The following is a 14,800-nucleotide window of genomic DNA, read 5'->3' on the forward strand; positions in this document are numbered from 1 at the left end:
AGTTGATTTTACTACTTGTCCCAATTTAAGAAAAAGTATTGGTGATTGTGATTCAAAATTATATGTAATAAAATATTGACTAAAAGGAATTCAAAATTATATGTCATCGACTTTAGTTATTACAAGGTTAAAAAAAAAGGTGAGGATGTTTCATAGTATTCTGACTTAGGAAGACTGGAACTTAGTTCATCACCATCATCACTGTCACTGTAACCAGGGTACCACCACAGGTCTGAAGGTGGCTGCACAAACAGCCCTTACACGGAGGTCATCCCAGACCACTCCGCACCAGACCAATCAACTCAAATCTCACACCAGCAGATGATGCCACAAAAGACAGTCTCCAAGGCTCAAGGCTACCTGACTGTAATCACTCTTATTCTCTCTCACCTCACATGTTTCTCGGTAGTTACTGAATAGGACTGGGCACATGGTTTAATTCTTACAACTACCCTAGGAATAACGTAAGATTATTCTCTTCATTTTTATAGATGCGGAAAAGGTACCTCGGAAAAGGTACCACATAAAGGTCAAATGACTCACCCTAGTGGATTTGTATCTTTGACCACATGGCCCAAGCTCCATTATAATAACAACGGAGTAATAATGTTACAGATCCAAACTACTGTCAATGAGTTGTATTAGCACATTGAAAGAAAGAAGCTGCAAATGTAGAATGGATGGTCCGTGAAGAACACAAAAAGTGGGATCAGAGAGGCAGCATTTGACAGTGTTCATTCAGCAGGATTTGGGGACGGCCTCCTCCACAGAGGACGGGGCTCACTGCCTGAAGCCACAAGCCACAGAGCCCTGGACTTGGCTTTTACACTCACTGTGCAACCTTTTGGGTTTTGAACTGATTACCATAAAGATTTCCCAAAGGGCCCAGGGGATGTCCCTGTGACAAAGCTGAGGCCCACTGACCAGACGTCAGTGACTTCCAGCCTCCTGGGGACCACATGTATACAGTCCTTCCCTCCAAAGGTGAAAAGTGTGGGCTCTGGAGTCAGACAACCTGGATTCTAATCCTGAATCCACTCTTAGCAGCCAAAGAACCTTAGGGAAGTTGCTTAACCTTTCCATGGCTTGGTTTTCTCACTGTGAAGTAAAACTAATAATACCTATTCACAGTGCAGTTGAGCAGACCCAAGAAAAGAGCTTAGATAAGGGTTCAACCAATTCTAGCTGTAGCTGTTTTCTTTTGTATACTAGCCTTATCATTGTTATGAATATCAATATCTTCATCCCCCTCCTTTCCTTCACCATATTTATGCAGTGATCTACTTTTTTTAAGTTTCCCAATCACTTCTGTACCAGGTCATAACAGTTCTTATTTTGCCCATTTAACAGAAGAGGAAAATAAAGGTGCATAGAAATCTGCTGATTAGCAGAGTCAGGATTAGAAGTCATATCTTCTTAATTTCCAGATTTTCCTTTCCTTTCTTCCTAAAACACTTCCATGACCCAGGAGAAAGTCAGTGATTCAGCTGGAAACACAGACACCCATTTCTGAGGTCAGATACGCTCAAACGGAAAAACCAGAGGAGTGTGCAACGTGCTTACAATAACTACTTGTTTGTTTGTTTTCTTCCTCAAACAAAACCTAAATAAAATAACAAAATGAGTCAATTGAGAGGTATAGACAGGAGCAGAAATGGTAGGCCTACTCATGTATTCTTTAACAAAACCTCATGCCTCTTCATACTCAAATGTATCCATTTAAAAAAATGACAGCAAGTCAAGGGTCTCCATGCAGTCCTAAGATACAGGTCTCCTGAATGTTGGGTACAAACTTTTCAAAGACTGTGACTACAGAGTAACACAATCCACTGCTTTCCGAAGTGCACCACTAGAGGTACACAGACAATTTCAGGTAATGCACAGACAGATGATGCATTTTATTTTCATAACAAATGTATTTTAAAATATGTTTAAAAAATAAAACCAACAGAAGACCTTGTCGGCTTGTCTCAAAGCTCAGTCAGTAAAGAATCTGCTTGTAATGCAGGAGACCAGGGTTTGATTCAAGGGTCAGGAAGATCCTCTGGAGAAGGAAATGGCAACCCACTCCAGTATTCTCACCTGGAGAACCCGATGGACAGAGGAGCTTTGCAGGCTACAGTCCATGAGGTCGGAAGAGTCCGACATGACTTACCAACTAAATCACTACCACCGCCAAGACCTAACATCATTTTAGACACTGTGGCTTAGAACAAATTAAAGAACAAGCAAATGTGAATCAATAGAAAGAAAAATATTAAATAAATGATGGTATAATGGGCTGAGGTCTGGGAAACGCTGCCCAAAAGTCTCATCTGTAGTGATGTGTCTGAACAGGAAACAAGAGGCCCCTCAGCTTCTGCTACAGAGCTGTGTCCATTCTGCTGAGTTCCTGAAGCCCCAGGGAGACACCAGAATCAGAGATTCAATACAGTACCTGTGTTGACCGCTTGCCAGCCCACGGAGAACGGAGTCCTGGCTTGAATGACATACATGGTGATGGGGCTGTGGTTGTCAGGCCCAGGTCTCCAGGAGAGCTGAGCCGTGGTGTCTGTAATTTCATCTATAGTCACGGCCTCTGGGGGCCCTGGAGGACCTGAGAAAGAGCAAGACCCTCAGAAGTGGGGCAGTGTGTTCAAATGTCCAAGGAAGTGACCACTTGGTTGAATGGTCAACATTCTATTCAGCTGTTGATTCATCCACCCCCAAGTTCAACGCTTGACAACTCCTTTCTGAATATCTGTGAGGTGCCTGTCTTCCTTCTAGGTTCTGAAACTACATAGATGAGTGAAACATAGTCTGGGCTCCTCCCTCCAGGGGTTTACTACAGAATAGGAAAAACTAATAGGTACCCAACAATTACAATAGAATATTTTTTTCCAGATGCCAAAGGAGAATATTGGGGTGCTACCAGGGACCAAGTTCATTAATCCATCCATCATATATTTACAGGTTCCTACTATGAATTGGACACTGATATCTGGGGATACAGTGGTGATAAATGAAGATCTGAGTCTTTTGGAAGTGGTCATTTCTACCCCTGATGGTGTGAGCAAAAATGACTTTAGAACTTTGGGGTCACAGAGTTTTTCTGCATAGTTCAGCTGCACTGGGATATCCACATCAAATGCCAAAACACAGTCATGTGCGAGGGAACTGCTGTGAAAAGTGGCTCATGTTCAAGAAACCAAACTCTGTGGCTTCTTCAAAGAAATTTCAAAATCAGGTTGGAGCCTGAGGACCCACATCTGCAATTTCTGTAAGTCACACCTGTATTTTTCTACTTCTGCTCTGGATGTGCACAGAGCACTGTGCTTAGACCACCGAAATGGGAGGAAATCAGTTTTAAATGAAGCCTTGCAAAACATAAAGAAACAGAGAGCTGGAAAGCGGTTGGCAGGCAAACACAAAATAACACAGAGCCGGATCAAAGACCCAAAGCTGTCCTAGATTCCAATACAAAAAGCTCTTAGCAGGCAGTTAAAGGCATTTCTAATGAGTGACCACCTTGGCAGAGAAATTGAATGCGAGGGAGGGAGACAGAGAGACAAAGTTCCTGTGTGTTAGACAGGAGTAAGGTGATCTTCCTAGGGGGCAGAGGGACGTGCTGAGGCCCAGGAGAGTGATCAGATGTTCTGCCAAAATACTCCGGGGCCACGGCAAAGGGGTTGGGAAGAAAGAGACCTTTCCCAGAGTGCTGAAAAGTTAATGGCAGTTTCTGCAAGTAACACTTTGTTCTGGGATTCACTTCTGCACCCTTCCAGTGATGCCCTAAATTTCTCTTTCCTTTTTTAAAAAGCCTTTTTCATAGACCCACAGGTGAGACTAAATTTATCTTCTCCCTCCTACTCCTGAATGAAAGGTCTGCAAGTCTGCACGCTGGCACTGATTAATTTTCCACAGTGACATTTCGGCACGTCAGTCTAATGCCACCTAGATAGAGCTGGCATAACCTCTGGTCTTCAGGACTCTTATTAACCACAGAAAGTTCAGAAGATAATAATATAATTTTCTTTTTCCTCACCAGCTTTCTTATTTAAAAACATCCTTTTTAAAAACAGATGTTCCTTCCATGGCCTTTAGCATCAAAGTGCCACAAAGGAGAAAAGCATTCCTCTCCAAATCCCTCAGTGAATTCAGTGGACGGGGGAAGAGCTGAGCCCACTCTTGGCAACCAGCAGGAGCACGTGAAGGAGGTGGCCTGAACTTGGCCGCTGGAGATAAGATGTATTTTCACAGTGGGGTTTGCTGTTTGTTATGTTTTTGCTACCCGCCCCACCCAAGGGTAGATACGTTCACATCTCACAGAATGTTTTTACCCATTTGTTTTGGGGAAGTTGGGTCTCTCTTTCAAAATGACAACATGAGCATATGTTTATCCTCTAAGCAGAGTGTTAACATGGGCTGGGGCTCACACGAGTTTGTGTCACAGGTAATAGCAGGGGGGATGCAGGCGTTCCTGCATCTTTCTCAGGGAAGACTGGCCTTTCTAGCTGCTGTCCATGTGCTTGAGATTAAATAAAGTAGATAACAGAGAAACAACGAAGCCAAATGTAAGACTTCAAGCTTTTAGTTTCAAATACAAAAATCCCTGGCAGGTCAACGAAGTACATATCTGCCTCTCCACTGCAAAGTGCAGAAAAGCTGCCAAGGGCAGAGGCAGGAGGAGATAAAACCAAAGATTATGGCTTAAAATGGCATATTAATTTATTGGCCTCATTCACTGATTATGCTAGATTTTCTTTTAGACAGCATTTGCAGATTCTTTTTGGTGTTTAATGTTATTTTTTGTGAAATGAAGTATACAATATCACTTAAGAAATTCAACTATTACTGATTTACATTTTTATGACTCTAATTTATTGGTGCTTAAACTGCTGATCTGAACATTATCCTAATTAAATAGAGGATACATTTTCAGCCGCAGAATTCCTTCGCCCCCAAGGGAAGACCAGACCAGCTCTGGTGTATTTTAAAATGGAAATAAACACGGTGCCCTCGGTTATTCTCTGGGTAGCTGTACCCAGATTGGAAGCTTTTTCTCTTATCTGGCCCTTATCCGTACCATTACAGAAAGGTTTTTAAGGCAATTTAAAGAAGAATCAAAGTGGACCCGATGGAAAAGATATCTTTCTTTAACCTCTCTTGACATCAGTTTGAATTGCTGACTCCCACACCTCTCCCACCCCTGCCCATGCTAAGTGCAGAGGATGCAGCCACACTTTTTATTGCTTCCAGTAACATCTTGTTCTCTGTGCACTCAGATTTGCCCTGCCTCCAAATCTGGTATCACCTGGATTTTTGTTTTCTTACACTTAAAATTCTGCTGGCCAGATTCCTAAACATTTGTATTAGTGTTCAGCTGGATGTTTTGGATCATCAAATCACTTACTGTATTCTAAGTCCCCTACACACAGACCTTCACGTTGCAAATTTTCATAGATGCAGATATGTTCCATCAACGTCAGGTATGAATGACGTTATGCCCTTCCCCTCCTATTACTGACGATCCTTCAGCTCCATCATCCCCCACCTCTTCTCCCTCCTCCAATCAATAACTCCTCTTGCCTGTTCATTCATTGCAGCCCCTACACGCCAACTATTGTACTGTACAACTGTACTTTTCAAGGTATGTACTGTAAGATTAAAAATGTTTCCTTTATTTTTTGTTTGTGTTTTATGTGAAACGTATTATTAACCTGGTGCTGTACAGTACTAGATAGCCGACTGTGTTAGTTGAGTATCTAAGTTAACTTGGTTGGACTTATGAACAAACTGGACTTAAACATGCTCTCAGAACTAAACTCATTTGTATGTAGAGGACTTACTGTACTTGTGAAGGAGACACTGGCTAAGAAATTATTTTGATATTCTGATTTGGCTTTGCACTTAACTTCATCAACCCCCTGAGCAAGCATCAGTTTGATTCTGATATAGATAGATAGATATACTGGTTCACAAAGACTGAATTTTAATTTGAAAATATTTCTTAAAGTTCACTTACTGTCTCTTTACACGTTGGTTTGGTAGGACTCAGTCAGCCACGTCACTCACAGCCATGAGGCTGAAGTTAGGTCTCGTCCGTCAGATGCAAGAGAATCTCACACATGTCAGTTCTGACATCAACTCCCTGCTAATTTACTACAACCTAGGCAGTCAGGAGGTATTTTCCTTCTAAAGCCAGATTGTAGAAACTGGACAGAACCAATCACTTAAGGGGGAAAAACCTGGGGAAAATTGGTGGCGATTTTACTTAAGCCACTCTTAGATCAGTGATCTAAGATACCGATTCGGTTCAGCCTAGACGAAGAGCAAAAGGCACAGTGTGATCCTTCTTTCAGCCATTTGCTTTTCTTAATCTACAGTTTTTCTCGAAGGTCCTATCAACTCCAACCCTGTAAATCATGGCACTTGGGGCCTTCAGAGGAGTTCTTTTCAGTAGAGAGTAAGTGGATTTGCTCTGCACTTTCTGATCCCCTATGAGAGAAACAGATGTACACAAAACTTCTGTAGACTCTTAACACCGTTAACAATGTTTTCCTTCTTTTGACTCTTTCCTGGTAATTCTAAACCACTGAGGCTTTTAGAACTCTGCACAGGAGTAGATATCACAAAAGTATTTTAAGAATGAAACTCCCAATTCCCATACCTCTCACGATCAGGTCGGCAGCGGCAGACAGCCTGTCGACACTTGTTTGGACCATGCAGACATATTTCCCAGCATGCTTCAGCTGGATGTTTCGGATCATCAAATCACCAGCTGAATCCTGCTGATAAAGTAGGGGAAAGTGGCTAAAATTACTTTTTAATGAGCTCTAAATATCATTATCACACGAAGGACACTGTGACTAATAGATTTATTTTACACTGGCTGATGAAAACATTAGTGATGCAAGCCATGGCCTATTAAAAATGCGTGAGCCTGCCTGTTAGGTAATAACAGCAACGTACTCAGGACACACCTCGGATGAGACCTCAGGCGTCTGGCCTTTGCGTCTCTGGAGCAGTTTGTAACCCACGTTGGAAGCACTTAAGCTGTTTATTTTTTCAAATGCATTTATTTATTTTAAAATGCTTTTATTTTATATTAGAGTACAGCCCATTAACAATGCTGTGATAGTTTCAGAACAGCGAAGACTGTCATACATATACATATATCCATTCTCCCCTAGGTGGCACTAGCGGTAAAGAACCCGCCTGGTAATGCCGCAGACATAAAGAGACTTGGGTTCAAATCCCCGCGTCGGGAAGTTCCCCTGGAGGAGGCATGACAACCCAGGATTCTGGCCTGGAGAATCTCATGGACAGAGGAGCCTGATGGGCTACAGACCATAGGCCCACAAAGAGTCAGGCATGACTGAGGCGATTTAGCATGCATTCGCCCTCAAGCTCCCCTCCCATCCAGGCTGCCACACAACATTGAGGAGAGCTCCCTTGGAAGCACGGAAATGTATGTAAAGTGGCTGCTGATTTCGTCCCATGGGTTTCTTCAGATACGCCCTCAACCTACAGCTTTTGATGGCACTGCAGTACTTGGGAACTCTTTATATGGAAAGGGGAGGCAAGTCCATGTTCGGAGGCACCTGTATTTTACTGCACAACCCTGTCTTACAGCCAGCATTCTGATTGCTCCTCAGTTTGAATTAAAGAATTATGAGGAGCAGACTCTCCAAGGAAATCTTGCATCCCCTAGTGTAGAACAGGGCTAATTTGCTTTCCAATGCCAAATGTGTGTTTGATCAGCAGATGAATAGCACTCATTATAGCCCGGTATAGATATCGAGGTGCCCTAGAAATATTTATACGCCATTTACCAGCACAGTACTTTTAGTAAATGTGAGAAGATGCCGTTATAGGCCATCACAAAGCTGGCAGTTAAACTGAAAAACACAGTTACACCTTAAGAGTTTCATAGCTCTGTTAATCAAAAGTTTGGAGAATGGCTGCTTGTGCAAGAGAACATCCTAGGGTTCAGAGTTAGGAAGCTATGCTTATTTCTAAATCTTGAAGGATGGCAAGGTAACATAGGTTATTTTGGCCCTATTGTTATTCTTTCAGATGACAATAACATTGGATAATACTTGGTGGTATTTAATATCTGGCAGGCATGTATTATACTGAGTACTGACATGTCCTGTGAGGTAGGCATTTTTGTTATCCCTACTATACAGTTGAGGAAACTCCTGGAGTCACTTAGCTGGTCAGTGGCAGAGCCGGGCTATGAGCTAACATGGTCAGGCTGCAGTCCCTATCCTTTACTAGAATGCTGTGCTGTCATCTGGAAAGATCTTATTCTAAATTAATGTGTACTTGGTTTCATCCTTGATTTCAGTACATATTTAGTCAGGGCAATGAAAGATATAGACCTGCCAGTAGTTACAAATTGGGTTAGAAGAAGTGCAAAAGCATGTTGTCAAGAGAGAGCAGAAGCTTTGAAACTTAGCTGTTTGGGGCTGATCCTTGCTGTGTGTCTCTGGGCCTTAGTTTATTAACCCAAGAGAAAAGGATGCATTGCCTATGACACTAGCTTGTGAGAAGCAGATGAGATTGTATGTGCATTGAAATCCTGAAAACTGTGAAGCACGGGTAAATTTAAACTAGTATTAGGGGTGGCCATGGACAGTATTCTTTGGGAAAAATTATGTCAAAAATATTAAATCTAATTCAAGAAGAGTTGTGCTTTTCTTTTTAAACCTGAAATCTTTTTTTTTTAATTTATAACACTTGGATTCTCATTTAGATTCTACTATTTACTCGTGAAGTCTTATAATTGCTAGTAAAATAGGACAATTGCTACCATATTTCAGAGATTCTGAGGATTAAAGAGCTGATACATATGAAAATGCTTGATAAATGATTAGACATTTTGCAAGTAATAAGGTATCATCATCACCATGGCTATTAATACTTCTTTACCTAAGACATTTCACATAGTAGGATTTTGAGCATAGACTTAAACAAAAAATATGCCTCATAAGGGAGTGTGTGTTGTGAAGGTACAAAGTCATAGTAGTTTAAAATAAATAGCTACACTACATCAATAATTTGTTTTATTCAACAAGGGCTGGAAGCTCAAAGAAGCTAGTGGTAGCCTGGAGATTTCGGAGCACAGGTATCCATTAACAGAATTTTGTGACTGTGTAGTTTGGAGTATACTTTCCCTATGTGTGTTTTTAAAGTAAAAGTGAAACAAAGAAAAGAAATATAAAGTCGGGATTGAGGTAAGAGGCTCACAGAAGGAGACCACAATAATTTTCTTTCCCTTTGAAGTCATTCAGACCACACTATTTACTGAGATTTACATTCACATTCCTACCATAGAAAGCCACACAATGCTGTGGTCTGCTCTGCTCCTGACAGAACTATTGGAGGTGACCAGAGGACAATGAAATTATAACTCTTCTAAAAACTGCAATCGGTTAGCTCTACCAAATGTCATTTGCAGCATACTGACCTGGCAAGTAGAAACTGCAAAATGGACTTAACTTCAGAATTGCTTCCTTACCTCTTCTGTTGTCCAGCACTAACTCCACAGACATTAATGATCCTGGTGGCTAACACACTTAGCTCTCACAATTTGCAATGATGTCCCAAATCTTGCACTTAATTCTTTAGCAATGATTGATTGGCACTTAGTACTGGTATCACAAACACTTGCCATACGAAAGGCTATTGAGAGAGATTCCATGGACAGAGGTCGTTACAAAAGGTGGTCCTCAGTCCCGACTCCATCGGGGGTGTCTCTACCTGTGCTTCAGCCCACCTTTCTGTGGTTCAGCATAAGGTTCACATCTGTCTTACTGGCAGAATTTATATTTTGATAGCCCAGGCAGCTGTTCTGATTGGTTGTTGCCTATGCCATCCTGAGAGAATATTTTTATTATCTCTCCTGCCCAAGACACTGGTTTTACTATGAAAATAAATATTCTGTTTAATCCATGAAGGTTTCCTCAATGTATACTCTCATGTTATTAGAACTAATATTACTCTTCCTTCAGTGAATACAATCATTAAAATTCCTCACATACTATTTTTGGTGGTAGGCATTGTGCTATTTAGGTTTCTAGACCTGAAGGTATTTAGTATCCTCAATGATGTTGTGAAATAGCTAATATCATTCTTTATTTGGTCCAGGTTATTAGGCTGAACTATCTCAAGGTGGTCTAGAGTGGTTAATAATGGCAAATCTAACCAGTTTTCTCAACCAGAGTTCCAAGGGACAATCAATAGACTCAAGTCATCCATTGGCTTAATGAAATAACTTCTCTTTCATCCATTTAAAATGGTACCAGTCATATACAATCCTTGGGAGGCTTGAGAAAATAGTTACAGAAATTATTTTGGGTGTTTGGTAATTTGGTAGAGATGTATTGTTTGGGAAAGGCAGAAAGAATGTAAATAATAGGAATAGCACCATATTTGAGAAGAATATGTTGAGGGTCAACATATCATATGTATAATTTATAAGCTTTAGTCCATTTATTCTCAATGTAAGAGATGGGGATAAGATGAGATGGGCAAATCAGATTTCTTTTGGAGCATGGAGGAAGGGAGTGTTTTCAATATAGCCTCATGCTTATATTCTGCTGTCTTTGATTAGTCCCCTCCATGATAATGGCAGCTGGAATGAATCTGTTTTAAAATTTGGATTGGAGTAGAGTTGATTTACAAGGTTGTGTTTACTTGCAGCAAAGTGAATCAGCTATGCATGCATATATCCACTCTTTTTTAGATTTTCTTCCCATATAAGCCACTAGAGAGTACTGAGTAGACTTCCCTGTTCTATATAGTAGGTCCTTATTAGTTATCTAGTTTATATATAGTAGTGTTTTACATATAGCAGTTATATTTTATATGTAATAGTGTGTATATGGCAATCCCAATCTCCCAATATATTCCTTCCCCCTGGAATCTTCATTACTAACAGGAAAGTAGGGCTACGTTATGGTAGAAAAAGTATTCTTGAAAATGATTGTCATAGATTCAAACTGTTTCCAAATCTAATGTTTTCTTGGTGTGAGTTCAATGGTACTATGTATTTTTTATGGGAAATAATTAAGGCCTTTGGAAAACTCAATCACTAGAATTCAAATTATTTGGAGATAATAAACAATCTGATCAGACTTTCAGATTCAAGAAAGAGAGCCCTAACCTCACAATGATGAATATTCTACAAGAGCCAAAGGGAGTTTAGTCAGCAGTCTAAAAGCATACGAGTAAACTGTCCTCGAGCTATTTTATTAATTCAGTTCCATGGCATATGGGTCACCATGGGGAAGAGGAATTTGGGATTTGAAGTTTCAAGCTGAGACCTGCAGTTTATTAGCAATCAGGCCAAGGCAAGCCATGTATCTCCCATGACCCTGAGCTTTCTCATTCATATACAGAAACGAATAGCTAACCTGTAGGGTTAAGGATTAAGAGGGTTAAGAAAAGGACTGGCAAACAAGTGACTCAATAAGCAGGGCCACACTTATGCAAAAAAGAGCAGACGTTAACCAAGAGTTTTTTAAGGTGTTTAAACAAAATCATCAAAGAATAACTTTATATTTCCTTTCAAGTTAGTCTACACAAGTTGTTTGACTCACTTTAGGGGCACGCTGCATTTACTGTAGATAATCTGATATTTATACTTACCCCTCCAACTCTTTCAAAGTGGTCCCCATCTCTGTCAAAGTCTATCAGGCGTCCATTAAATGACCAAGTGAATATGATGTTGAGCGAGTGATCGTGTGTTACCTGGCATGGCAGAACAATACTTTCTCCAACAGTGACATCCATACTAGAAGGAGGTACCATTACCTTTGTTGGATCTAGAGAGTGAAAACAAAACAGAACAACAAAGCCTATAAGCATAAGTAGAAATAAAATGTAGAATTCAAGGGCAGGATGAAATACTAAGGAGGTTGGCTTTATTTTTTCTTAGGCTATACCCGGCAAGCCTTAGTCATCTGGGAAGCTCAGATTCAAGCCAGGAGGTCATTTTTAATATGAAAAGATGAAAACACTCATAATGTGAACCTTCACAGAGCAACTGAACTCAGCTGGGGAGCACTGAGGTTACATCTCTTAAGACACTTATGGAGGGGCCTACTTCTGCAGCCTGCTCTGAAACTGCCTCTTCAAAAAGGTTTTCATATCTCCCTAGTTTCACTAGAAAGCTGAGTGCAAGCAGGAAAAACCATGCTAATTGGAAGCTTTTCTTTTTTCTACTATAAAAGTGATACATGTTTAGTATAGGAAATTCAGAAAATTCAGGGAAGCTGAAAGAAGGGACCAAAGCAAAACAAAATTATGCTTAGTTTCTTAGTGTTCAGATAAAATTCCTATTTTCATTTTAGTATAATTTCTCCCTGTCTTTTGGATTCATCGATTTTCAGTTGTTTTGTTTTGCAGTATAGCAAGCATGCTACATATATGATATTTCTCTTTTTTCTCTACTTAAATATAATACAGGCTTATATTTTATTCACAAATTTTTATAACCTGCATGATAGGCTGTTAATTGTTTCAACCATTTTGAAACTAGTAAATATTTTAGCAAATTTATTATAATTATAAATAATGCTATAGTGAATATCTCTGACAAAATGGTATATATATATGTATGTATAGCTTATTTCTTATTTAAGAATAGTTGATTTACAATGTTGTTTCAAATGAAATGTTAGTTGCAAATATATAGCAAAGTGATTCAGCTATACATATATATTCTTTCTCAGGTTCTTTCCCACTATTATTACAAGATACAGAATAGAGCTCCCTGTGCCATACTGTAAGTCCCTGTTGTTTATTTTATATACAGCAATGTGTATATGTTCCTTCCAAACTCCCAAGGTATCCCTCTCCACCCTTCCCGTTTGGTAATGATAAGACTGTTTTCTATGTCTATAGGTCTTTCTGTTTTGTTCAGTTCAGTTCAATCACTCAGTCGTGTCTGACTCTTTGCATCCCCATGAACCACAGCACGCCAGGCCTCCCTGTCCCTCAACAACTCCAGGAGTCTACCCAAACCCATGTCCATTGAGTCGGTGATGCCATCCAGTCATCTCATCCTCTGTCGTCCCCTTCTCCTCCTGCCCTCAATCTTTGCCAGCATCAGGGTCTTTTCCAATGAATCTGGTCTTCGCATCAGTTGGCCAGAGTATTGGAGTTTCAGCTTCAGCATCAGTCCTCCCAATGAACACCCAGGACTGATCTTCTTTAGGACAGACTGGTTGGATCTCCTTGCAGTCCAAAGGACTCTCAAGAGTCTTCTCCAACACCACAGGTCAAAAGCATCAATTCTTTGGTGCTCAGCTTTCTTTCTAGTGCAACTCTCACATCTATAAATGACTATTGGAAAAACCATAGCCTTGGCTAGATGGACCATTGTTGACAAAGTAATGTCTCTGCTTTTTCATATGCTGCCTAGGTTGGTCATAATTTTCCTTCCAAGGAGTAAGCGTCTTTTAATTTCATGGCTGCAACCACCATTTACGTGATTTTGGAGTCCAAAAATATAAAGTCAGCCACTGTTTCCTCATATGTTTGTCATGAAGTGATGGGACTGGATGCCATGATCTTTGTTTTCTGAATGTTGAGCTTTAAGCCAACTTTTTCACTCTATTCTTTCACTTTCATCAAGGGAATCTTCAGTTCTTCTTCACTTTTTGCCATAAGGGTGGTGTCATCCGCATATCTGAGGCTATTGATATTTCTGCATATAAGTTAAATAAGCAGGGTGACAATATACAGCCTTAATGTACTCCTTTTCCTATTTGGAACCAGTCTGTTGTTCCATGTCCAGTTCTAACTGGTGCCTCCTGACCTGCATACAGGTTTCTCAAGAGGCAGGTCAGGTGGTCTGGTATTCCTATCTCTTTCAGAATTTTCGACTGTTTATTGTGATCCACACACTCAAAGGTTTTGGCATAGTCAATAAAGCAGAAATAGATGTTTTTCTGGAACTCTCTTGCTTTTTCAATGATCCAGCAGATGTTGGCAATTTGATCTCTGCTTCCTCCACCTTTTCTAAATTCAGCTTGAACATCTGGAAGTTCACGGTTTACGTATTGCTGAAGCCTGGTTTGGAGAATTTTGAGCATTACTTTCTCACTGACATAGGATTTCATAACTGATGTCAGAGAGTAAAATGGTGAAAAGCAATGTGAATTAAATTGAAAGGTCATACAAGTGCCTACAGAGTGAAATTATGAATTCAGCCATATTCCTGAAATTTCTCTATACTGAACCTTAAAGTCAAACAAAACCAAACAAATGCACCACACTAAAGAAGACAAATCAAAAGCAAAGAGAGACGGTAAAAGAATGACGACTAATCCCCTTCCACATTCACAGGATTGTGTTTAACAGGCTGTGCAGCACATAAACATTTACTGAACGTACCTCCTAGATTACAATCTCAGCTGAGAATTTTGTAATGGAGAATTTTGTAACCAACAACCCACTCACTAAAATTTCCTCTTTAAAGAGTATCCAAAACAGTACTTTCTACCCTTTTATACTACTTTGGAAAGCAAACATCGCAGGTTGTTAAAGAAGGAGTCTGTGTCCATCTGAACTGAGTCAGTTCAGTTCACTCGTTCAGTTGTGTCCAACTCTTTGTGACCCCGTGGACTGCAGCATGCCAGCCCTCCCTGTCCATCACCAACTCCCGGAGCTTGCCCAAACTCAAGTCCATTGAGTCAGTGATGCCATCCAACTATCTCATCCTCTGTCGTCCCCTTCTCTTCCTGCCTTCAATCTTTCCCAGCATCCATAAATGGATTCTAATCTAGTGGAGGAGTATACTTTTGCT

General features: G+C 40.4%; 1 protein-coding gene across 1 annotated transcript in view; it reads right to left on the reverse strand.

Annotated features, from left to right (window-relative positions):
• CNTN4 (contactin 4) overlaps positions 1-14,800 on the reverse strand; it is a 966,700-nt gene that overhangs the window by 21,171 nt on the left and 930,729 nt on the right. Inside the window, exons 15-17 of the mRNA XM_065935280.1 lie at positions 11,638-11,813; positions 6,650-6,770; positions 2,438-2,596 (exon numbers count right to left, since the gene is read on the reverse strand). Of these exons, the coding sequence (XP_065791352.1) occupies positions 2,438-2,596; positions 6,650-6,770; positions 11,638-11,813 (456 nt within the window). The remainder of the gene's footprint in view (positions 1-2,437; positions 2,597-6,649; positions 6,771-11,637; positions 11,814-14,800) is intronic.

This window comes from Muntiacus reevesi, chromosome 4, assembly GCF_963930625.1.
Source record: "Muntiacus reevesi chromosome 4, mMunRee1.1, whole genome shotgun sequence".
Classification (NCBI taxonomy): Eukaryota; Metazoa; Chordata; class Mammalia; order Artiodactyla; family Cervidae; genus Muntiacus; species Muntiacus reevesi.